This window comes from Engystomops pustulosus, chromosome 1, assembly GCF_040894005.1.
Source record: "Engystomops pustulosus chromosome 1, aEngPut4.maternal, whole genome shotgun sequence".
Classification (NCBI taxonomy): domain Eukaryota; kingdom Metazoa; phylum Chordata; class Amphibia; order Anura; family Leptodactylidae; genus Engystomops; species Engystomops pustulosus.
In genome coordinates this window covers 211,316,864-211,344,007 of record NC_092411.1, presented here as the reverse complement: position 1 = coordinate 211,344,007, position 27,144 = coordinate 211,316,864, and the positions used below count along the sequence as shown (strand labels likewise).

Below are 27,144 nucleotides of genomic sequence, written 5' to 3'. Positions count from 1 at the left end.
ATAGGGAACATGAATGACATGATGACAATGAGGATTACTGGGGCTTCTGCCATCCCATCCTTCCCCCCAGCTGTTCTTCGAGTCTGCGTGTAATTCCACTGTTAGTAATAGGACAACAGCCTAAAGTTGAGGACAGCAGTCTGGAATGTAGAAACCCAAAACCTCGTCACAGTTATCTGTTCAGGCTGAGAAATCTACCAAAGAATACTGTCATTTGATGATTATTTGCATTGAGAGGGAACGATAATGTTCTCAGCTGGATGTGGCTCTGCAGTTCAGACTTGTATCTCGTGCCCCCCCATGTGTCAACAGTATAGTATATATTATCATAGTCAGGCTGATTGAATAGATGGATGGATAAATCATTGGAAAGGTCCCGAATATCATAGTTGGCAATTGTATTCCAACTGCCAATATTGCACCCAATTTATACCTCTAGTCCTGGGACAAACATAGAGGAATCAGACATCTGTGGTCATTCCGACCATTTCATACATGAATTTCGTGCTGGACAGGAGGCATAGATAAACCTCTGCACTGCAATAACTGAATTGCTGTGGATTCTAAAGCTACAGGGTTTATAATATAACACTGTAGGTTATTATTCTGAACTTATTACAATTGAATTATTCAATGTATTATTCAAAGTTGCACTCCTAGCAGCAGTGGGTGCTCAAGAAGGTGAGCACACCCCACTGTAATATCCAGAGGAAATCCAAGCATACCAATTGAGTAAATTGCCATGTGACTCTTTTATCGAGGCCCAAAAACATGTCACATTTCAACTTTTTCAAACACAGGGTGCCACTAGGATAGAAGCAGAGAAGAGACCGTTGCAGGCGATAGTACTTCCTTGCTGTAGGAGAATGCTAGCTCACTCTGGCCACACTCCCGTCTCTGCTCTTATCCCAGTAACACCCTAGGGGAAATTTAACAATGTGTCTCAGGTTCTACTAGTCTGCCTAGAAACCACTAGTCTTTTGCTTCCCCATATTTATCACTGTGATCATAATTTTGGTGCAGTATAAGACTGTTAGTTTCTACTTCAGGCCTAGTTTTAGTTGGTCTAAACTGTGCACCACAATTTTTTTGTGCACAGTCTATTTTCATTTACCATGCCTATTTCCCATGAAGCCACAACTATTTTACAAATGGCCACATCCCCTTAGTCGGTCAAGTTGTAAAAGTGGGTAAAAAGTCTAAAAACCCTAATAAATGTTGTGCATTTTACACTTAATAGTTCTCTCCCCACTATGTTTTCAAAAAAAGATTTAGAGCAAGTTAAAGCATCACATGTTTTTAGCCTGCAATTAAAGAATCACTTGGCAATTTACTCAATTGCTGTGCATTGATTTCCTCTGAAACCACAAGATTACATATGCTATATAGAAGGACATTTTTACAATATATGCAAGGCATTTTTATTACTTTCTGCAGAGTCAAATGTTTACATACATTCCATTAGTATTTGGTACCATTGCTCTTAAAGGAAATCAACCAGCCAAAAAAACAAAACTTTAAATGCTCACCCCCCACTCCTCTTCATCTTGATCCTGCTGCTGCCCGTTGCTAGCCTTGACATGCCGGATCACCTAGAAAAGAAAGTTATAATTAGCAGCACGGAACGCAGGGACAAGATGTCCGGCGCTCCGGCCCACTAATAACACATACCCTCACCACTTCCCTCTCCCATCACATGAGAGTTCTGACTTCATGACTCTCGTGTGACATCACCTTGCTCTCCCATGCCCCCAGCATGTGAGAGGGATGTGGCGAGGGCGTGCATAATTGTACCCGAGCTCCGTGCTGCTAATTATAACTGGCGTGTCAAGACTAGCCACAGACAATGCCTGGATCAAGATGAAGAGGAGCAGAGGTTAGTATTTATAGGATTTTAGTTTTTTTGGCTGGTTGGTTTCCTTTAAACTGTATAAATTCGGTCAAACATTTTGGATATCCCTCTACAAGCGTCTGACAATAGTTGGTAGGAATTTGGGCCCATTCTTTCCAAAACATTAGAAAATTTATCAAAAGAGTCTGAGAGGAAAACTGTTCTAGTTGAACATGGAAACCCATCAGAGCTTAGCTTTAATTCTTTAAACTTCTGTGAGAAAATCAAAGCTGAGCTCTGATTGGTTACCGTGAGCAACAAGAACAGTATTCCTCTCAGGAACTTCTGATAAATCTCCCCCTTTGTTGTGCTTAAGCCAATTTGTAACCAATTTATTCATTTGGAAGACCCAGTGTTTTAACTTCCTGGCTGATGTCGTTAGATGTGTCTTCAGTATTGCAACATGAACTTCTTTCCACAGGATGCCATCTATTTTGTGATGTGCACCAGTCCCTTCTGCCGTACACCTGTGTGACCATGGTCAGATTTCTGTCCACTGAAATACATAGAAGCTTCCTATATAATGGCAGCAAGTAGAGATCTAGAAAACTGTGAATAATTGATGCCGAAAGTATATAGAAAATTGTATAACATTTAATTATTAGAAAAATATAATTTATTTGCTGAAATGGGAATACCCCTTTAATTATGGCAGTTATGGCTCATGCCTTGGTAGTAAATTATGGAAGAAATATGCTATATGTGTAACATATATCAAATATAATAATTATCTGGGTTATACATCAAGTTGTTGATAGAAGGTAATATGTATACTATTATAGCACAATCTATAATGAATTAAGAGGCAATATATTAATATATAAATGAATAATAATTAATTATGGGGCAATATATAAAAAATATATTATGCAGGCTATATGTCAAATATAGTTTTAAGGGATTCTAAGGAAATGATGCAATATAAAATTAAAACCCTTTGTACCAAAAAAAACCTCTTAATTTTGTCCTATTTTGATGCTAAAAAATGTTTCCTCTATGACTATGATCCCTTTTGCATTTATCTCTATGATCTCAAAATTTTAAGAATCGCACAATGGTGTAAAAGTGTTGATTGAGACATTTGGGTGCTATGTTCAGTTCAGTTATTTGGGTTCACTGCCGGGAATAACAGTTTTTATGTTATGGTAGATTGGGACTTTTGGCATGCTTTAATACCTGGTTTGTTTATTTACTCAGTGTACTTGAACCCTAGGGGACTGATCACTCATGGAATTTTTTGCAATACAGCTGAATATGACCAATACAGATCTTTCTAAATGACAGTCCCTGGAGTCTCAAAGAGGGATCATTGCTCCCCTGATGATGGTACAACAGGCATACGGGATGGCTTTGCTGGTGACTCTTAAATGGTTAGCAGCATGGTGAACAATGCTGGCAACGATCAAGGGTGTCATCAGTGGGTATTTGCTGCATATTGCAGCAAACAGCCACCATCTATGAAGAGGACTCAGCCCTTGAGCCCTCTTCATTGTAGATGACTGGACCCGATGGTCAGGTTCAGTTTCTGCTGGCTGGCCCGGGCATATTGCCAAAATGGTTGCCAAATTTAACAGACAATCTGGCAAATTAATGCCACTAGCTATGGATATAATTGGCCAGGGGGATACCTGAGCAATATCAGCCATGGCTAGTAGCTAGAGCCATCAATTTACCAGATTGGCTGCTCGGCAATATGCCCGGGTCAGCTGTCCGAAGCCAAACTCATCAGGTCCGCTCATCTCTACTCTTTATACATCCTTGATGGAATTATGAGGTATATGTAAGTCATAATGCAATAATACAATTAATTCCGGGGGCACAGCATACATGATCATAACTGGACTACATGTATAAAATTAAGGATATGGACACCAGATCAGACATTGACCAAACAGATTGTTATTCTATAACATTCTAAAATGTTTTTCACTCAGCCACTTTAGTAAATTCTTGGATAAAATTTGCTCTATGATTCCACCTTCTGGTCTGGCCTGATAGCAGAGAATAGAAAGACCTTACAGGATATTGATAAAGAAGAATTGTGTTTCTCTTATATCTTCCATGTCTCAGGTGAGTGTTGATATGTTTTGGGTCATGGGTCAGTTAGCATGCTAACACTATGAATATGTCTCTCAATGATGACACATTTTACTTTGAGAGCTTAATCTCATAAATAGTCTGACTTGTCACAGTAAGACACTTTGTATAATAAATGTTTTCTGGGGTTTTTTTGGAAAAAATGACACTGACTGATACTGGAAGACATGCATGGAATTCTTGGCTAAAAATAGATTGTTATAAGTGGACATTTTGAGCTATTTTCCAGTGTAAAGGAATCTTAATGAAAGCAACACTAGGAATCCTGTATAGAATGCTGTTTTTCTAGTGCTGTTAAATCAAAACAACTCATACCTCCAGTGCGACCTTTTCCTGCTCATAGATTGCAAGCAGAGCCTCATTCCAATTGTTTCACCTGATGTTATTGATCTTTATTGTCTTATTTTGTTTGTATATGTACCCCTTGATCTGTAAAGTGCTGCACTATAAAAAGGTGAGGAGTTACATATATCTCCACTGTCCACTGGACCTCAAGAACATAACAGAGACTCAGTGGTTATCCATATGATATGATAAAGGTGCATTTTCCAACGACCACGTCGTTCAACTGGGTCCAGCAGTGCTGACAGGAAACTACAATGCAAACAGAGGAGGCAGCAGACAGCTCCATCTATAGGGTAGTGAATGCCCCAGGTCATTGGAGGCAACACTTTTCACTGAAATGCACAAGAGAGGCATCTGTAGTGACCAAGACAGCCACTGTACTATGGCAAAGGTTTCATCGGAGACAGATGATTTTGGGTGGTACTACATATAGGTCATAAATAGTTTAAGCCAGGAAATCAGCTTTAAAGTACAAGCTTATCAATACTTCATTAATTAAATGTGCTTGTATGTTAATTACATCATCTTTAAAAGACAATTTTATAAAAGCCAGCCCTTGATATTCCATAAGCAAAATACACACCATACTAATATTGATCATTGATTAATGGTATAGATATTAGAATATCCTAAGGCCTATGACCATTTTGTAGCCATTGCTGCCTGTGAGAGGCCTACAGTGGGTACAGGAAGTATTCAGACCCCTTTACATTTTTCACTCTTTGTTTCATTGCAGCCAATTGGTTTCCTAAAAAATAGTTCTTTTTTTTGCTCATTAATGTACAATCTGCACCTCATCTTGACAGATAAATAACAGAAATGTAGATATTTTGGGTTATATATTAAACAAGAAAAACTGAAATATCACATGGTCATAAGTATTCAGATCCTTTGCTGTGATACTCAGATTTAACGCATATGCTTTCCATTTCCTTCTACTCCTTAATTGGAGTCCAGCTGTGTTTAATTAAATTGATTGGATATATCTGTCTATATAAGATCTCACAGCTCACAGTGCATGTCCGAGCACATCCAGAGGTCCTGAGGTCTAAGGAACTGCCTAAGAAGCAGATCATGAGGTTAAAAATGAATTTCCGCAGCTCTTAAGCTTCCTAAGAGTGGCCTCCATAATCCTTAAATGGAAGAAGTTTGGGACAACCACATCTCTTCCCCAACCTGGCCATCCAACCAAACCAAGAGAAAATGAGAGAAGAGCCTTGGTGAGAGAGGAAAAGAAGAGCCCCAAGATTACTTTGGCTGACCTACAAAGATTCAGTAGGGAGATGTGAGAAAATTCCACAAAATCAACTATCACTGCAGCCCTCCACCAGTTTTATGGCAGTGCAATACATATACATTGCTCATCACCTGCCAAATACAATTCCAACAGTGAAACCTGGTGGTGGTAGCATCATGTTATCGGGGTGTTTTTTCAACTGCAGGGACAGGACGACTGTTTGCAATTGAAGGAAAGATGAATGGGGCCAAGTACAGAGAATGAAAACCTCTTGCAGAGTGCTCTGGAAATCAAACTTTGTCGAAGGTTCACCTTCCAACAAGACAATGAACCTAAGCTAAAATAAATAAAACAACTCTATGACCATTCTTGACTGGCCCAGCCACAGCCCTGACTTAAACCCGATTGAGAATCCCTGAAGAGACTTGAAAATAACATCCACCAACATTTATCTTCCACCCTTAGGGAACTAGAGAGGATTTGCAAGGAATAATGTCAGAGGATCCCCAAATTCAGGTGTGAAAAACTTGTTGCATCATTCCCAGGAAGACTCATGGCTGCACTAGCTCAAAAGCTGCTTCTACTCAATATTGAGAAAAGGGTCTTAATACTTATGGCCATGTGATATTTAAGTTTTTCTTGTTTATTTAATTAGAAAAACATCTACATGTCTTTGTTTTTTTCTGTCAAGATGAGATTTTTTGATCTAAACAATTGGCTGCAATAATTGAAAGAGTGATAAATTTAAAGGGGTCTGAATACTTTCCGTACCCACTGTATATAATTTGAGAGCAGTTGAGATTTGTATGATTTCCAAGTATACTTGGTTAACTAATGCTATATTTAAACACAGCTTTTATGTCAATGTGTGTTTTTTCATTACAGATTTAGGTTTCTGACAAAAAGGTTAGAATGGTTTGCCGGGAGGAAAATTTAGTTTGAGCCACAGCTCTGGAAAGGTTGTACCTGCAGTACAAAATAATTTGCTCTGTTCGCCATAGCATGAAACTTTTACAAATGTTTTTTTTTATCCATATTTTTTCCATTTTCTAGCCAAAAAATGGCACACATTTTTGCCCAAATATATATGTCCAGTCATATGAGGTGTAGATATACCGAATCTTAGGACAATGGGGCACATCTACTAACGGCCGTGCTCCAGTTTTCTGTCAGATATTGCATGTTCTTTTTAGTTCTTGCACAGGTATTTAAGAAGTTTCCAGGTCACATTTGTGTTCCACACAACCCTCTTGTGTGGGACACACAATGGGACTCAAATTAGGGGGAGTTCCGGTGCTCAGTCAGACTGTGCGCCAGATATAACATGCAAAGTTCAACAGACTTGTGTCACAGGCCCCATGTTAAAGGTGCACCACAAAAAAAGTGGTGCACACTATCGGAGGAGTGCAGAGGGCACCAAATTCATTAAGAACGGGCACCACAAGTCCTGAATATAGTGCAGGCTGCACACTACACAGGCAAACTGCATTTAGTGAAGTTTGCAATGTTGTTAGTAGATGTGCCCCAATATGTTACAATTTTATTGAGGGGTGTGCTCCTGTAAGGATTATGGTGGAATTGGTTTATCTATAAACATTACCTAGCTTGGCCAAAGGGTGTATGACCACAAGTGCTGAAGGCCTCTTCATGTCGCCTTGTACACGTACCCAGCTGTTTGTCTTGCTCTTTGTCATTCTTATTATAGATGGCTGCAACCAGTCAGACAACCAGATGTAATCTTCAAATACTGCTATACTGAACGGATGGCCTGAAAAATATGTGTATTTACTATAATGAACAGGTAATGTACTGGCAAAAATTGGATACAATATAGCAATAAACAGCAAATAATGACATTATTTATGTTGTTTTCCAAAAGCTATAATGAGTTAAGTTCTTGAAATACAGTAAGAAAATGTCATTTGAAGCTAACAACAGGTGGAGTGGTGTGTCCCATGGGAAGTAAGAAGCGGGTTTGGCATTTAAAGTGTAGTTTAAAGGGTTAATCCAATAATTTCATGTTAATAACTCTATGGTTACCGGGAATCCAACCGTTGGACATGTCACCAGTCAACAGAGGGGTAGTCAGTTCTAATCCCAAAGTACCATTTCCTACCCACCCATCAGCAAGTTATCCATGATTCTGTGGATGTGACTGCAATTTGCTGAATTACCTTTAACCTTAAAGTATCCTTCACAAATGAGAGAATTGCATGTCAGATGTTTAATACATAATAATAAATTGTGTAGACTAATAAAAATAATTGTTGCTGTCATGGTCATGAGCTAAGCTTGTCCATATTATTGGCATCATTGTTTTATGGTAAAAACACATTGCCACAGTTAAAGATAAACTACCATCAAAGTAAAGCATGATAAACCAGGGGCAATACTCATAGAGCCAGACAACAAAACGGTGGTAATCTTTTTATATTTGTTATTCATAGCCTCCTTGTGCTCTGGCTTCACAAGCAGCAGCAAGGCTCAGTCTCCCCTGCACTTCATATTATCTTGGCAGCACTGAGCACACAGTGGGAGAGGGAAGTGCTCCTTCAGAAGTTAACACCAGAGGGGCTCTGATAACATGCAAATAGCCTTCTGGTTCATTAGCATAATTGTAACCGTTTATTTTAGAAGAATAACAAATATTATAACAAAGATCAAAACAGTAACTGTGCCTGGATCTATGATTAAGTGCCCATGTTTTATTATGCTTGAATTTGATGGTAGATTTTCTTTCATGAACCAGATTTTATGTCTCAAAATGTATGCAAATATTTACAAATTTTGAAAATTGTGCAAAAGGTTGCAATTTTCTATGCCAAAGTTTGTAGCTTTCGGAGCATTTGTTCTCCTGCTAGGTGGTAGAGGTGCTGATGTGGAAATATCATGGCCTCCTGGACCTAGACGTATTTATTATCATTTGCAACAAAATCTTAGAATTAAAATTAAGGAGATGTGCCTTAATTATTAAGAGGTATACCTCTTAATAAATTCACCTTCATTTCACTGAGGACATAAAGAGTGGTATAGAAAGATCCAGTCATGATAAATCTGATAGATCCATCAGTGTAGATCCTTCAATAATAAAGAAGTTACTGACAAGAAAGAATATTACCCCGAAACCTCACCTACATCATTCTGGGAAAGGACGAGTCTGTTCGATCCATCCATATCAGAAGATTCAATCACAGATTTCTTGGTGTCACACCAGTACAACCTATTTGTGCGGATGTCCACAGTAATCCCACTAGGCCATACTAAATCAGTGCTGATCACAACTTTCCTTTCATGACCATCTAGAGTGGAGCTTCCTATATGAGGACTGGGTCCAATATCTGTCCAGAACAATCTCCTTAAAAGTAGAAAAAAACAGAAATCAGTTCAGTCTTTTAAACAATATGATAGATATTAAAATTAATACCACAAGATTGTGCAACATATGTATGAATAATGGTTCTAGGGTGACTTCTAGGTGAGGCGCATTCACAAGGCAAAGATGAATAATATTAGAGCATAGTATGGTGCCAAACAACATGGATCTGTAATACAACCTCTCAGACCAGACTATGGCTGACAAAGCTGACTCCCCCATACCAGATAATGGTTGATGCAGCCAACCCCCAGGCCAAACCATGGCAGGTTGTTGTGTTTGATAGACCTTTCCTATATTGGTTTTTATGGGTGTATAACTCAACTGTTTAAAATTATTCTTTTTTAATTGAATTTTCATTGAATGAAACTTTTCAGCATGGGAAGCTGTTAGCAAGGAGCACATTACAGGCGGTCCCCCACTTAAGGACACCCGACTTACAGACAACCCATAGTTACAGACAGACGCCTCTGACCTCTGGTGAAGCTCTCTGGATGCTTTACTATAGTCCCAGACTGCAATAATCAGCTGTAAGATGTCTGTAATTAAGCTTTATTGATAATCCTTGGTCCCATTACAGCAAATAATGTTTAAACTCCAAATGTCACTGGGGCCAAATTTTTTTTTGTCTGGATCTACAATTATCAAATATACAGTTTCGACTTACATACAAATTCAACTTAAGAACAAACCTCCGGACCCTATCTTGTACGTAACCCGGGGACTGCCTGTATATAAGTATCACCTGTTGTTCTTTTATACAGATCACTAATAACTTATCCAATGAAATGTTACCATAAGATCACACTTATCAATGATCTGTATACACAAACATGCAGAGGAGATCTACATTGCATCTTCCCTGAATTTCTCTCACCGCCTCCCATTCTCTGGAAATCCCTGTGACATCATCAGTGATATCATCAGTGATGTCATGGGATCCCCCTGTAGGCACAATGCTTAGTATGAGCTGTGTGTTTGGGGGCTGCCATGATAGGAGACTCATTATATTATCCCCTTCACAGTACAGGATCCTACCGATGGCTCTATGTGCAGAAGCGAACAGTGTCATGTAGACAGATAGGGCTCCTCACTATAGAAGATCATGTCCACTGTAAAAGGTCATGTAAAAGGTTGGACCAACATGCAGTGGTTAAATATTCATTTATCGAGTCGAGTGTTTGTCATGTCGGTCTTGATTTCCCAGTGCACTGTGTGTCTATTATATGGGAAGACGCATACCTTGTGATTAATTTGCCGCACAACCTTGCTACAGTTGACTTAATTAAGGGACTGGAGTAAATTGTAGCGAAAACTCACAGTAGAAAGTGGTGTAATAGTTAGCAAACATTTATGGAGTGTTGGGAGGGTGATGAAAACTGCAATTATGTAAAGTTTTTTGTGTAAATGAAGTAGAAAAAGATCCAAATCAGTGCTTTGCACCTTTTTCTAAGCTAAAATGGCATTGATAAACTGAAGCACACAATGTAAGCGTATGTATGGGCAACCAAACTTCTCATACAGCCCAGGGCCCATAGAGCCATTTATATCGTTATTCTTACCCGGCACGTGGATGAACACAAATTCCTCTTGGTTGCTGTAAATTTTTCTCCACAATTATTTTCCTGTTGCTTCCATTTAAATAACTGGTTTCAATGCAAGATTTCCTATTTGTTAAAAAAGATTGTGTCATAGGTTGCTGGCTCCTTTCAATGACATATTCACACCAGATTCCTTTCATCTGAATAGGGTGGTTTAGTCACATAGGACACAGATATCTGCCTTGAGCGAATAGATCATTTTAGTTATAGTTAAGTTTGTCTTTTCTATGTGGTTTATCTTTCATATCTGCTTATAGCAGTACAGTGTTTAAATTCTCCAATAGGAGCAGATAAATTGTTACCTTGGCATGAGCTCTTTAAACTCAATAACTGGTTGCATGACATTTAGCAGCAACAGATGCTTGGAATTGTATGAATTATGTCATTCATCAATCAAATAAATTAATTAAACAGTGAATTTAGCCACTCCATAGTCATGCTAGACACTTTTTGGGGATGTATCACTGCAGTTAAATTAGTTTTCTGCCTTAAAGATATTGTTGCATCTGTCGCAAATCCACTCCAGTTCCCCTATGGTCTAAGAAAAAATTTGAAACAAATTTCAACTTGTTTCAACTTTTAAGATAAAAAAAAATCACAAATCCAGCCCATGGACTACACCTCATGTGTCAAAATGAAAGCACATTTCACAAAAGACTTAAACAATCCTGATTTATTTAAACTAAAGCTCACTAACTATACATAGCTTTGAAAACTGGTGTTATACAGAAGCACAACTAACCATATAATGTTGTTCCTTATGCCAGAAAAGTGTCTTAGTCCGTTTGTCACTCACAAGTCGACTCACCATCTATGCATATATATATATATATATATATATTATTCTTTTAGCTCAGCCATGTCCTGATTGACAAGAGGCCTCCTTTCTTTTTAGCCCAACGAACTTGGCACTGCTACATCATTCAGAAATTAGAGACACATTGGCTGCGTGACTGCGTAAAGAGAAATCCTGAGGGAGAGGTGAATGAGGGGATTGAGAGAGATGCTGACTGTATCTGATGGGCAGAAGAGAAATCAGCTCACCCTTGCATCACAAATTCTGAGGAAAGATGATAATCGCCCTCACATAGGGCATTTGCATAGATGGTGAGTTAGCTTTATAGACAGAACGTGGATCTTTTCAGGCATAGGGAAAAACAATATAGGGATAATTCTACTTCTGTATAATAGTAATAATAAAAATATGTTTAGTAAGTATGGCTTAGTTTAAGTGATAGTTCCTTTTAATAGTGTGTATAAGTGGACATCCAGTGACTAGAAGAACAAAACCAGGGTATATAATTTGAATGAAAGTGAATCTTGTATCAAATGTTAAGGTCTTTTATATGAGAGTACTACTTACGGAATTGTTACTTAGAGTAATTTCTGCAGGCATTGTTATAGACCTATATATGTACCAAATAGGGGGAGACAGACAACATAACCCATATATGTGCTACTCTAACCAGAATACCCACAAAATAATATGCAATACCAAAACTAGGGAATAATAACTAAATTTGTGCAGAAAATAAATCTACAAAGTAAATCTTTATCAAATAAAAGACATTAAAACACACTAACACACAGGGCTGAAGGCATACCCTAAGTCAACATATTAATAATGAACATGTATGTCATGAAAGGCAGTAATGCCAATATGTAAGAAATAGGGCATGACATTGGCAAAAGGACATAATCTATTACAGACCACAGAAACGTGTCCCTGCTTCAGGGGAATTCAGCACACACACTCCTACTTTGAGGGGGGTTTGTTATTCTTTATTAAATAGAAATTTACCATTTTGCATGCATTTAGTTATTTTTCCCTAGTTTTGGTATTAGTTATTGCTATAGGAAAAATCTTGGCCCAGTACTACCAGAACCATAATTAATATGGAAATAAAAACTTGTATGGGGTCTGCTTGATGACAAATCCCCTCTGCTGTGGCAGCACATTATCTATAAGCAATTCAAGTAATAACTACAGTACAATAGGTTTTCACAGATAAATCATATGTACCCTCTGTCCGTCCAGTACAGTTTTCTGCTAATGGCATCAATGGTCAGACCTTCCGGTGTGTCCAAAGCTTCTGAAATAATTTTTTCACGATCGCTGCCGTTCATGTTTGCACTTTCTATGCACTTCAGAGCTGTGTGTGCAAAGTAAATCTAAGAATAAAATTGGGCAGATACGTAAGATATATTCACAACAAATTGGAGAGTCACAGTTCTTTGCTGATCACATGAATGGATTAAAGAAAACTTTATACATTGGACTCAGTTTTTACATTCATAAGATGGAGGTTGTGAGCTAGCCACTCAAATTGTGGCTAGCTCGTTGCTGATATTGACTTCTACCCTGTTTCCCCGAAAATAAGACAGTGTCTTATATTAGTTTTTGCTCCTAAAGAGGCACTAGGTCTTATTTTCAGGGGATGTCTTATTTTTCCATGAACAAGAATTTACATTTACGATTGAACAAAAAAATCATCAAAATCATCTTCTTAAACATCCTTATGACTCTCATGCTGAATTTCATGCTGTATTTCTTGTGACTCCATTACTATTAGAATCATTGGACCCAGTCTCTCATGTTTAGTAAACACACTTTCCATAGCTGCTGGGATCACATTTGCAGCACAACAGCCAGTGATTTAATTCCTTGAATTCTTCCCCATGTTACAATCTTCTGGGCGGAGCTGCTTCAATGACTGCCGATAGGTCTTATTTTCAGGGGAGGCCTTACATTTTTAAGCCTGAACAACATTGTACTAGGTCTTATTTTCGGGGGATGTCTTATTTTAGGGGAAACAGGGTATTATGCACGGTCGCGGTGCAGTGAGGCTACCATGTCTCACCACACTGTGACTGGCTATTGTGGGAGTCTGTTCCTTATGGCATAGATATACTGGTTTGGCTTAATCCCACACCATGTTTTTAGACTTCTTGTAGGTCATACTTGGTGTTTAGTGGGCTGCCTTTAATGGTAGCCAAAAGAGGTATTCTTTTCCATTTAACACCTTAAACTTATTTCCATTCTTCCCACACTGTGACTGGGCAGTTGCATCACGATTATAAAACAGGTCCTATTCTTGCCCGTATTCCAGCTTGGCCGCTCAGCTCCTAGGCAGATGGGAGGGCAGAGCAGTGCTATGGGCGAAACAGACTGCATACATTCTCCTGTTTGCTACCTGTTTCAGCGCATTGTCATGTGCATTAGGCCTTAGGTTCAGCCATTTAATATATAAAAATATAGTTATAGTTAAATACACAATATAGTTAACATATATACCGTTATCACAATTAGTAAGAAAGAAGATTTATCATAAAATCAATGTACACCAGATCCGTATAGAGGAAGTATAACTATTTCAACCAAGCCACCGATAAAAAAAAAAAAAAACTTGCCCAGACATTTATATTTCCACTTTAACATTCCACTTAATACAGTTAATATATGTATAAGCAATCTCATTTAAAGATTTCCAGCAGAAAGTTTTCAAAATAGGACACAAGGGAGCCCTAGAGCGTTGGCATACAATATCTAGTATGGACTATTATAACTCCTTTAATCAAAGCTGGATTAATTATAAGTTCTAGCGATCAAACAGATAATTGTTGAAATGCTTGTCTAATTTCCAATTAATCACAGCACAAATAAGTCGCAGCTTACTGTTGCCACTTCTGCAGGAGACAGACTAACAACCAGATAACACTGCCATCTTGTGGTGCATCCAAATATTACAATCAGAATAGCGGAATATAGAAGATTAGTTTTACATCATTTGTCTAAATAATAATAGGTCAAAAATATATATGTGAGGGACAAATTGAAAACCATAATTAATAGGTTTCATCGGTTGGGCTTAATGGACAGATGCATTTTTTTACAACTTTATCTACCATGAAACTATGTTTATAGTTTACGATACTTATATGAACTCATTATCAGCACTTACGGTGAACTAGTGAATTATAATAATTCTCACTTTATGAATGCATATGCCAAACCATACATTTCCTTTGTTCAGTCAGCCACTGCAAAAGACACTGGAGTAATATCTTAAGACTGACATTTTGAATCTTAGACCTGGCGGAGGTGAAATATTTTACAGGTTTAACAATAAGAGTCATCACATTATATAATAGGACTCAGTCCAGGGCTACGCTCCTACTGAGATTGATTTCCTGGTGTCCATGACACACAGAAAATGGCTAAAATTACCTATACACACATATATTTATTCTTATTTTAGTCCCTTCAACAACAATAAATATATGATTCTTTAGCTCATATCTACACCAAAATCCTTTATATCAGATGGAACTAGTAAAGATTGTATAGTTTGAAATTAATATCACTTCATATTTTACTTTTCATATTGTAGTTGATGATATATTTTGTATAGAATATTTAAAGATTTTAAAATAGTTGATTGTATGATGAGACAGTGCCTACTAGCAATGCACTATTGCAATGCATAATTGTGTTTTCTTGTTTCTGGGTGTAATTTCAACTCCTTTGTTTCTGGAGCCGAGTGCAATGGCTTTCTCAGTAATCGCAATAATGAAGCCACTACCATTAACATTTCATATTGTATTTAAACTAGCCAAATTGTTACTGTTGTGTTTTAGAACACTTTTTAGACTACCGTAGTTTAAATCAGATATATGTAAAACAGGAATGAACAACCTCTGGCCTGGGGCGCAGCTATACGGACGCTGTAATGGTCGAGTGGTAGATTTTATTGTGAGTAATTGAGTGGCACAGAGCTCAGCAGAATGTATGGGGAAGGAACTAGTTGAGGGGAATTTAGTCCCTGAAAATCTGTATCATTATATATGCATCCAAATCTCAACATCTTAGTTTATTGGTGTTGTGAAAGTATGCATGACCCACTCCTCTCTGAAGTGTTGATTGGATAGTGAAGGGAAACAATAGATGGAAGTCCTAGGAGCAGAACCTGTAAAAGTTTACATTTCTTTCTGCTTTAAGCAGCTTGCATAAATCAGCTTTCCCTATTTTACGCACACAGACAGCTGATAAGAAGCTGATAAAGTTTCAAATAGCGTATCATTTTACCGAAAGTGCCCGGTTAGTTTTACCACCTTAGTAAGCTGAATTATCAAATAAAATATTCTCAAGGAATGTGATTCACTGGCCTCATATCCTTATCTATTTGCTGTATACAGGCTTTCAGATACACACAACTTTCTGCAGATATTTAAGCTGTGACAAAGCTTATGGTCGCTTCCTCCTCTCCTAACACCCCTAAGACATACGTAGCAGAGCGAACAATTTATAAGGGAGGGTGGAGTACTTTTACCTGTATACTTTAAGATTTCTTACATTTTCCTGTGCTATTGATTCAGACAATTTTTTATAATTGCAATTACCATTATATTACAAAGTAGGGAGATACAAACACATAAAGATAAGAGTTAATCAAAATAATAGAAGGGCATTCTGCTAGTGCTGGCTCATGTAACTACCAAAGCTTATAAGAGAAAAGAAAAGCCAGCTACTTCGCCTTCTGTTTGTTTATCACACAGCCTTTTATCTGGTATTAGAAATACAATAATGTAAAATAAGGATATCCTACTTTATTTTCCACAGGGTCATAATCCAGTGCCAAAACTCCTCCCATCTGTGAGCCCAGTAGACTTTCATACTGTGTCCCATCAAAGTTTATCCTTCGTAAGTCATGAACATTTGCAAACATTAGGAATGGCCGAGGACCTGTACTTGAGGCATAAAAAATTTTCAAAGTTCAGTATATGACATATGAGCATTAAAAACATGTTTGAAAATAGCAATATATCATTGTTTATTGACGAACAAACCTATAAAGTGTTACTGACCTGAAGCAAGGCAACTTTTTTTGTCTTTTTGAAGTATATAACCCGGATAGCAATCACATTCCCAGCTGTCTTCTCTGAATCTTCTGCATAACTGACTACATCCTCCATTGTCTGGAGAAGAACAACCTGAAAGACATTGCATTACTTTTTCAAATGTATACCGTAGCTATAAAGAAGGCAGAGGTCACAAAAGCCCCCCTACTACTTAAAATATAGGATGTACTGAGGAAGATTAAACCGAACTATTGATTATAGTATTAAAAACATATCTTACTTTTAATAAATTTTCCATATGTTTCACTAGTAGAGAATGTGAACATGAGGAGTAGCACTATTTCTGTGCATTATGTGACTTGTATCACAGAAACGGGCACCAGGGCGTCAACTGATCGCTCTGTCCGTTTAGGGTATGTGTTGAGCTCTTGTATTTCTTCATTTAGTGGTTCTTTAGCACTTGCACTTCATTTTGTCATGAAACATTACTGGCAACCTTATGCTACCACGAGTGAGTATGAATATGAATTTGTAATTAGCCCTTGTATCTATACCTAAATGTTCTGCACCTTATAATATGATTGCATTGTGTTATATACAACGTCCCCCACCGGGGCTTAGCTTTTTCTTATGGCCTGGAGGCAGCCAGGGCCCAGAATACCAGAGTGGCCGGGGAATGCAGCCTATTGACCGCTGATTTGTGCTTGGTATGGGGACCGGAGGGCTGACCTACAGCCTGGCAGCTCTACAGCAGGTGGTGTGTACAAGAAATATGGAGGGAGAGACTGATGTACTGGTTCTCCCTGGGGCAGCCCCAGAGTGTCTGTAAGATAGGTCCCTAGGTAATGGATGGGGAGCCCGTGGTGGTAGACAGCTGTATCCAGGGATCAGACAGAGGCAACGTTGTGCAAATTAACTCACGATTTTTTATTGAACAGGTAGTAGGTAATGGGCCTAAATGACTAACAGCACATTCTGGTACTGGAGTGGTCATGTAGAGGGGCCTCAGGAATAGTGCACCAGCCTGGTAGTAGATGTAGTAGGCTGGGATGGAACTGTGTCCAAGCTGTGGAAGCTGCAGCTCTGGGTTTGTGTCTCCTGACTCTGGTCCAGGGCTTAGTTTAAGTGTCAGTACTGAAGGTGTACTGAACACTGTCTCTCTGTACACTCTCAGACTCCTGTAGTCTGGACTGGTCCTGTGGTAAGAGCATGTGCTCAAAGACAAGACCTTGTGCTCCTTCCTGCCCAGGGGTTGTATCCTCCTGGTCAGGTGGTTGCACCTCTCAAATCACATTCCAGCTCACAATATAGCCAACTCATTGGTCACTAACTTACACCCACTTAACCATTGCCTGTTTAGGCTGGATCTACAGCTGCTATTACATAATGACCAGGTTCTAGAACCTTCAAATAGGTCAGCTCCTAACCTGGAGAGGGCGCTATTCGCAAATACCAGTCTGCCTATGTATTGGCAGGGGTGTTGCATATGTAAGTGAAACTATTTTTATCCCATACGGACTGTATTTATTATCACTTGTGTTTACTGCTGATCAGTTTGCATATTGTGTGGTTTCCTCCCTATATATATCTTATTTTATTTTGGATATTGTCTTAAAGATATTTTTTATTGTTTGCTAGCGCAGTCCATAGAGTAAAACAAAATACCAGCTGAGGTGAAGGGGTGGGTCTATTCACTCTGATAGTTTCACAGATGCATCCGCGATCCTTGCCGCGGATCGCGGGCACACCCGTGCCCCTCTATGTGCCGCGGTTCCGCTGCCGCTATCCCGCTACCCGGCCTAAACTCACCTCTCCATGCTCCTGGCTGTACTCCTGCTAGGCCGCGTACTCCCACTGATAGGGCACGCGCTCCTGACTGGAGTTCGCTAATCCGGCCTTGCCCTTATAATTGGGCACCTCCCTTCACTCCCCACCGGATCTGCAGCATCATTTCCAGCTAAGAGATAGCCATCCTGCATTCCTACGCTTCCTATGTGTCTCCAGCATTCCCATACGCTCCTGGTGTTCCTGTCTCCAGCGTTACCAGTGTTCCTCTGTGTTCCTGCTGTCATCCCAGGCTTGGACTGTTTCCTGCATATCCTTTACTTTGGCTGCCATCTCGGGCCTCATACGATCTCCCGCGGTGGTCCAGAGGGTGCACTGGTCCACAGACTCCTCCCTCTGGACTCTTCCCATAGAGAATTATGGCAGCAGAAACTAAGCTTGTGCTGACTTCTTCCCACTTTCCTCTCTATAAAACTTAGAGTGCCCGAGACCGACAGTCGCTAAAATGAGAGTGCCCGAGACCGACAGTCACTTGAATGAGAATTCCCGATACAGACAGTCACTGGATTGCGAGTGCCTGAGAGCGACAGTCACTTGAATTAGAGTGCTCGAGACCGACGGTGACTTGAATGAGAGTGCTTGAGAAAGACAGTCACTGGATTGAGAGCGCCTGAGACAGACAGTCACTGGAATGAGAGCGCTAGAGGCAGACATTTACTGGAATGAGAGTGCCTGAGACACATAGTCACTGGAATATGAGTGTCCGAGACACATCAGAGACATTCACTGAAAGAGACTGCCAGATACAGTCTGAGACAGTCTATAGATACATATAAAATATTTTTGTTAACCCATTCTATTTTGTTACAGCTAAGAGCAGTCATTTACTATGCCGGGCAACGCTGGGAACTACAGCTACTAAGACATTAAACAAAGTTCCACTTAAGATTATTAATTTATATTTGTTGAAAAATAAGGTGTTGACCAGGATTTTGTATTGATGACTCTTTATCCTTTTACTAAGCAGAATCTGCAGCTGCAGCTGAGCCTCCTCCTAAAAGTAAAAGGTAGCCACTACCGTAGTTACAGTTTTCTACCTATACAGAAATCTAAAGCCTTCTTCTGGGTATACAAGGAGGCAAACAGCGGCCACCAGTTGGTTATTGATATTGATTATTATTGCTGACAGAGTGTTTTTTTATGATTGAGGCCTAATATATTTAAGATTTTACAAAGGGATTACCGGTATGTATTTTAGCTCTGTTGGCCTCCCATTATGCGGGTATTCTCTCTTATAAGCTAGAGCTCTTATCAATATGCTGCAAAAAGCTGTAAATGTACAAAATATGTCTGCCTATTCGTCATATGTATGTTTTTTTTTTACTTTGGGACAAATAAAAAATACACAGGACTTCTTTCCTTGTTTCTTTCATACTTCATACCTTTGCAGGTTTTGCCATCAATACTGAGAACAGACCCTTCAGGACAGAAACATACAGGTCCCCCGACAGTCTGTACACAACCATGACTGCAGTTCCTGATCTCCTGTAAGCATGGCTTCTCATCTGAAAGATAAGAACATAAATATCTGTTTCCTGTCTTACATCTGAAAAGTGGAATATTTTTAATTTTTTTTGCTAGATTTTTTAAGGATCGTGGGTATATGTAGGCACAGGTCTGTCAACTGCAGGTCATACATCCTTATAATAAGGTGCGCCTTATAGTCCAGTGCGCCTTATATGGGAACCTAGACATTTTAGCAGACATTTATTGATGGTGCGCCTTATACTCAGGTGCGCCTTATAGTCCGAAAAATACAGTAGGTTATTTACTACCGTATTTTTCGGCTGATTAGGCGCACCGGAGTATAAGGCGCATTAGGGATAAAGGGCAGCTAAAACGTGTTGGTGCATACATAAGGTGCACCCGATTATAGGGCGCAGGCGGCCGCTTGAGATAGAAGAGGGTCCGGGGGCGTGGTTTAGATGCGGAGCAGAGAGGCATAGAGGTGACTCAGCAGCGCCACAGCAGTGACCCGCCTACTGTCAGCATGCCTACGACGGGGGAAATGACGAAGAAAGAACGCCCCAGGCCCCTGCAAACTCCCGAACTTGGAGCCGATCGCCTGTACACATGAGCAGCAAGCCCACAGAGAGCAGCCAGGAGAACGTGAGCAACCCCCGCAACAAGGACACAGGGAGCAGAGGTAAGCGGGTTAGGCGGCCTATGAAGAAGCGCTGTGGCTATTTGGCCCGGAGCTCTTCCCGATTCATATATTAGGCGCATCGGACTATAAGGCGCACTTTTGATTTCTAAGAAAATCATAGGTTTTTTAGTGCGCCTTATAGTCCGAAAAATACGGTACTATTGTATAAGGGTTCTCTGTGGCACGTCTAAGTGTACTAATGCTGATTAATACAATTTCCACTATTTTATAGCTGCCTGAAAAAATGTATACAATGCTGCTATTGTAATACAGAAGCCGCTTCCCTAGTTATGAATCTTTTGTCCTAGAATTATTAATGCCAACTATGTTAATATAATAGCTACTTAGCCTGTGTGTAAAATAATGGATAGTTAAATGTGTGTCTTGGAGCTAATACCACTGTATATGTTTCCGGCAATTTTGAATTGTAGTTTAATGGACATATAACCCGAATGCGCTTGTAAAACACAGACAACAAAAGTAACTCATATTAAAGAGCAATTCATTTGGCTGCACAACATTAGCTAACAATAAAAGCAGCATTTACAGGAAATCTGTAATCTTACCAAGGAACTTTTTTTGCTAATGTATGTTAATGAGCAAGTAACTAGAAGCCAGAATAATACCAGTCATAAATGTGTAATATGTGTCAGATTTTTATTGCCCACAGTTACTTTACTACAGCGAGAGTCTCCATAATCTCACATAACTGACAGTTTCCTATGAGGCTGATAATAGCATTTCATTAATGGCTGCAATAACTGCAGACTATAACTATAGCCATGAGAAAAACAGATTTACACTAATTATAACCTCATTTTATAGGTTGTATTCTACAAATAATATCTGTTGTTATTCTGACGGCGTCATAAAATAGTACAAAGCATCAATTTACATTTTACCTTGTACCTTTTTTGGGAAAACCAACTCTAAAATGTATGAATTAGGGCCTTGGTTACAGACTGTGTCGCTTCATTACTGGAATTTATTTATTTCTATATTTTACTAAATTTTATCATTTTCTATTACAGGCAATACAGGTTTTTGGCATCATCATTATGTTCATTTAAAAAGTGAAAGAAAAGAATAAACTGGCACTACTACCTCTCCTAGGGCAGATAGAAATAGTCAGTAAATGGATGTAAAACCTATAGAGATATTGCTTAATCTTTTAAAAGAAGGATATATGGTAGAATACTTTATGTATCAGAAGACATATATCGAGAATGTATAATGTTTCCACTTACAGATTCTATCCCAAGAAAATTACTAAAAACTAAACTAACAACTAAAAATCTGTACTTAACATAATTAAGTATTGAAAATAGAATTATTAAAAATAGAAAGTGCTTGATCCAGAAAGTATTGTTTTAGTGACACGGCCACATGACAAGTGCTGGTAATTATAAAGTTAACATGTTAGATCCTAAGAGAGAAATATGTCTGTAATGCATCTTTATATTGTCTTTTGCTGGTTTTTGCAACGTGCTGTATTACTAGAACAAGATATAATATACTTTATTAGGGGTACGTTATTATTTATTCAGTGTTATAGTATATATTTTATATTTAATTTATGAGGTATGCATAGGCCACAACATGGTTTTATTATGGGGGTATATTTGATGTATGTGGGCAGCACAGCAGTTGTATTGTGAGAAGAATATATGATATATGTGGTGAGCATAGGTTGGTCAGTTTATAGATACAGTATTGGTCATTTGTGTTTTGAGAGGGTAAATATTATTCAGGAGCATAGTGTGGGTCATATTCAGGTGATATTATAGTCAAAGTGACTGGGGTATATTCAGGGGTGCAGTGTGGACATGTGCTTCAACAATATGTCACAACAGGGAGAAGTCATCTTGCACTTTTGTACCTGGAGGAGAATATATATCACCTGTGAGGCACTTGATCCCACTTCTGCCTCTGCCTGCCTCTAACTGTAGTCACTGACTATCTAGATTGTGACAGCTCTCAACCCATGTAATGTCATTTTCAGTGTGTCAGTGAGTAAAGGTTCTTTTAATATTTAATAGTTATAAAGGTTAAGTTTTAGAATAGTGGCAAAAGGCATAGAGCTTGTACAGTTTATAGGCACTGCAGTCCAACACTGGATAGATCTCTGACTCTGCACAAACTAGAAGAACTGAAATTGCACATATATGAATGTAAAAGGATCAACTTTTGCTAAATAGATATTGGGGCACATTTACTTATCTGTCCCGTCCCAGAGGTGCATTGTCCGACGAGGATTCAGAGCTGTCACGATTCACTAAGATCGTGTGTCCAATTTCCTGCATGTGTTGCTGCCCCCGGCGCAAAATGGAAAAAGTCGGGAAACACGACGAAAATGCAGTGTGCAGACCCTTAGTAAATAAGCCCTATTATGTATTAATGGTGCCAGCTTCAGTTTTTGTAAGAAAACAGACTAATAAATGCAGCATCATTAGATAGTACAGCTGTTATCAGCCTGTTTAGCTCTGTGACTGCCACTTGATTGGTACTCTGGCTGGGTGGCACTGTATGCAGGCTTCTTGACAATATATGGGAATCAAGCTTTCAAGTGTCAGTTTTTGCTACTCAAATAAAATATATTTTGAGTAGCCTGACAAATTCAGTTTAGAAAAAAGACGACTGAGGGGAGACCTCATTACAATGTACAAATACCTGAACGGACAGTACAAGGATCTCTCCAAAGATCTTTTTATACCTAGGCCTGTGACCAGAATAAAGGACATCCTCTACGCCTAGAGGAGAGGCGGTTCTACCATCAACATAGACAAAGGTTCTTTACTGTAAGAGCAGTGAGACTGTGGAACTCTCTGCCGTAGGAGGTTGTTATGGGGAAATCTATGTACGTGTTCAAGAGAGGCCTGGATGCCTTTCTGGAGAGCAAATATATCACAGGTTATGGAGAAAAACCTTTTTTTTTTCAACCGTATATCTCTGTCCACTGTATAGCTGCTATGACAGACTACTGCAGCTCAGCTACTATTCACTAGAAAGGTATAATTTACATAAGAGACTAATTCTCTGCACAAATATAATCATGAGATAAGCAAAAATCCAGAGCAGAGCAAAGTACAATGAATAAGTATATATTACATAGATACAGCAAGTATATATTGTATGTTACCTACTTACCATGGCATGACTTGTTATCGGGAAGAAGGACATACCCCCTGGGACAGCTACAATAATAGGAACCTGGGATATTTTCACAGCCAAGAGTGCAGCCATGACTCCATAAGGCACATTCATTTATATCTGATGACAGAGAAAATTAAACTTGAGCAGCTTTGATTACATACCTGTACTTCAGTCCGCAAAAGATAAAGATAACAATCTGTCTTGTCTGTTTTACTTCCATTTTAAATATGTTTAAGTTCACCTGAATGTGAAACGCTACATGACCACCTTTAACCTCCTCCAGTAAACATTTCACACTGAACAGCTGGGACTGTTCCCTTCAACAGTAATATTGCATATAACTCATCCGTCCTAAGAGAGAAACATACTGCAAGAATCCCAACATCACATTCATTAAAGTAACCAGTCCAGCCTCTGTCTTTTTATATGTAAATTATACTGTAGTGTAAAAGTTGGAGAAAGATATGCCAAATAAGCAGTATAAACTTAGATCATACAGACTATGGATGTCTTAGATTTATCATCCAGCATCAGCCCCGTAAATCAATGGGTTGTTCAATTTTAGCAATATATAGCAATAAAAACATTGCCAGTACCCCAAGATTCACTTAAAAAAATAGGTACCTTTATTCAAGTGACCACTGCAACCTTTCGACCTCCAGGATCTGAATTTTTTCTCAAACTATTTATATATTTATATAAATTGGTATTGTTGAAAGGATCCGGGTCCTAGGCACCTAAGGTTTATATTATTTGCAGGTGCTGCCATCTTTTTCATTATATATATATGTATTGTGGGAGATTTGGCCCAGTAGAGACCGTGTTAGCGGGGTGCTGTGATGCAGTTCAAGACAGTGACACCAAGGTACAGTCCAAAACAGGTCTCGCCTGCGTTTATTGCAGCAGCAAAACAAAACAGCCTTTACATTCAGGCATTAAATAAACAAAATCCTACCCGTCAGGGTGCTAACTAAACAGAGTTTCTCTAACTCTGTAGTACATAAAATAAGTCACTGCTCCAGGCACAGAGGTCAGGGCTGTGTGCTCTCCAGCCTCCTTCCAGAGAGACCACACTTCCAGCTCTGCTCAGCCACTTTATGCAGACTGATTAGGCTGCTCCCACCACCTGTGTCCAAGGTGCTGGACACAAACCTCAGCACTAAGGCCTTGCATAATAGCAAAACCTAGGGGAAACATACCGCCCATCCACAGTTAACCCCTTCAGTGTCTCACATACCCTCCCCCTCTGTTTGACCCTGTGGGGGCGAACACTTTTGGCCATCAGACAGTGGGTACGAGACAGGGCATTGGCATTCCCATGCAGCTTTCCTGCTCGATGTTCCACCGTGAACTTGAAATTCTGCAACATTAGGAACCACCTTGTGACCCTGGCGTTCCTCTCTTTGGCCTGACTCATCCAGGTGAGGGGAGAGTGATCGGTCACTGGTGTAAACTGTCGCCCTACCAAGTAATACCTCAGGGATTCCAGAGCCCATTTTATCGCCAAGCACTCCCTCTCAACTATGCTATAGTTCTTTTCAGGAGGTGTGAGCTTGCGGCTCAGGAATGTCACAGGATGTTCCTCACCCTCCACTACTTGGGACAGGACAGCCCCTAAGCCCACGTCAGAAGCGTCAGTCTGCACAATAAAGGTCTTGGTGAAGTTAGGGGTGATCAGTACCGGTCCTTCGCACAAAACCGTCTTAAGTCGCTGAAACGCCCCTTCAGCCTCTTCACTCCACTTTACCATCACCGCCCTGCTACCCTTGGTCAGGTCAGTCAGGGGCGCCGCTATGGTTGCAAAATCGGGGATAAATCGGCGATAATAGCCCACTATGCCTAGGAAAGCCCTCACTTGCTTCTTGCTCATAGGTCGTGGCCACTGCTGGATCGACTCTACTTTATTTACTTGGGGTTTGATGACACCTCGCCCAATATGGTACCCCAGGTAATGGGCCTCTTCCAGACCCAGTGCACATTTTTGGGGGTTCGCTGTCAACCCTGCTGCCCTCAGGGAGTCTACCACTGCTTGCACCTTGGCCAGGTGACTCTCCCAATCGGTACTATAAACTATGATGTCATCCAGGTAGGCCGAGGCATATCTCCGGTGAGGTTTTAGCACGAGATCCATTACCCTCTGGAATGTGGCGGGAGCCCCATGTAGCCCAAAGGGGAGTACCACGTACTGAAAAAGCCCATCAGGAGTAACAAAAGCTGTCTTCTCTTTGGCCCTGTCAGTAAGGGGTACCTGCCAATACCCTTTCGTCAGGTCAAGGGTGGAGAAGAACCTAGCCTGTCCAAGTCGTTCTATCAACTCGTCAACCCTGGGCATGGGATAAGAATCAAATTTGGACACCTCGTTCAACTCCCTAAAATCATTGCAGAACCGTAGGGAACCATCAGGTTTGGGAATCAACACAATAGGACTCGACCAGTCACTTTTAGACTCCTCGATAACCCCCAGGTCTAACATCTGCCTGAATTCTTCGGATATGGCAAGCCGGCGCGCTTCGGGGACCCGGTAGGGTTTTTGGTGTACCCGGATGTGGGGTTCGGTTATGATGTTATGCTTGATGACTGAAGTACGTCCCGGTAACTTAGAGAACACATCCACATTTCGGAGCGCAAACTCCTTCGCTTCCTGAATCTGGGCCCTGGAGAGGGACTCCGAGATCCGTACTTCCGGCACCTTGGCATCGGGTACACCCACCTCCGGTGTCACCTTCTTGGGGACAGACGCTTTTTCTACTCCCACGGCCATCAGGGACTCTCTTTCCCTCCATGGCTTTAGGAGGTTCACGTGGTATATCTGTTTGGGTTTCCTCCTCCCCGGCTGAGATACCTTGTAGGTTACCTCCCCCACTTTCTCCATGACCTCATATGGTCCTTGCCATTTTGCCAAGAACTTGCTCTCAACGGTGGGCCCCAGAACTAGCACTCTGTCACCTGGGTTAAAGGTCCTGAGTCTGGCTGACCTATTGTAGACCCTAGACTGGGCCTCTTGTGCCCTTGTCATGTGCTCCTTTACAAGGGGCATTACCGCCGCTATGCGGTCCTGCATAAGGGAGACGTGTTCTATCACACTATGGTGGGGGGTCCTCTCCTGTTCCCAGGTCTCCTTGGCTACATCCAAAAGCCCACGTGGGGAACGGCCATATAACAGCTCAAAGGGTGAGAAACCCGTGGAGGACTGGGGAACTTCACGTATGGCAAACATCAAATAGGGCAACAAACAATCCCAGTCCTTCCCATCTTTGCTGACCACCCTCTTTAGCATCCCCTTCAAGGTCTTATTAAACCTCTCGACCAGGCCATCTGTCTGAGGATGATACACAGAGGTGCGGAGCTGTTTAACTTACACATCTCCTTCATTACCCTACACATGGGGTACCCTGGTCAGTCAAGATTTCCTTGGGGAGGCCTGTGCGTGAGAACACCTGGAACAGCTCCTTAGCAATATTTTTGGAGGAGGTGTTCCTTAATGGAATCGCCTCGGGATACCGCGTAGTGTAGTCCAGGATAACTAGGATGTATTGGTGCCCCCTTGAGGATTTGATTATGGGGCCAACCAGATCCATTGCAATCCGTTCAAATGGC

At 40.1% G+C, this 27,144-nt stretch overlaps 1 protein-coding gene across 2 annotated transcripts in view; it reads right to left on the bottom strand.

The window, feature by feature from the left end:
* EGF (epidermal growth factor) overlaps positions 1-27,144 on the bottom strand; it is a 100,525-nt gene that overhangs the window by 29,313 nt on the left and 44,068 nt on the right. For both annotated transcript variants that reach the window (XM_072119309.1, XM_072119308.1), the window contains exons 7-14: positions 23,542-23,664; positions 19,631-19,753; positions 16,410-16,535; positions 16,151-16,287; positions 12,568-12,716; positions 10,506-10,610; positions 8,702-8,925; positions 7,171-7,338 (exon numbers count right to left, since the gene is read on the bottom strand). In XM_072119309.1, the coding sequence (XP_071975410.1) occupies positions 7,171-7,338; positions 8,702-8,925; positions 10,506-10,610; positions 12,568-12,716; positions 16,151-16,287; positions 16,410-16,535; positions 19,631-19,753; positions 23,542-23,664 (1,155 nt within the window). The remainder of the gene's footprint in view (positions 1-7,170; positions 7,339-8,701; positions 8,926-10,505; positions 10,611-12,567; positions 12,717-16,150; positions 16,288-16,409; positions 16,536-19,630; positions 19,754-23,541; positions 23,665-27,144) is intronic.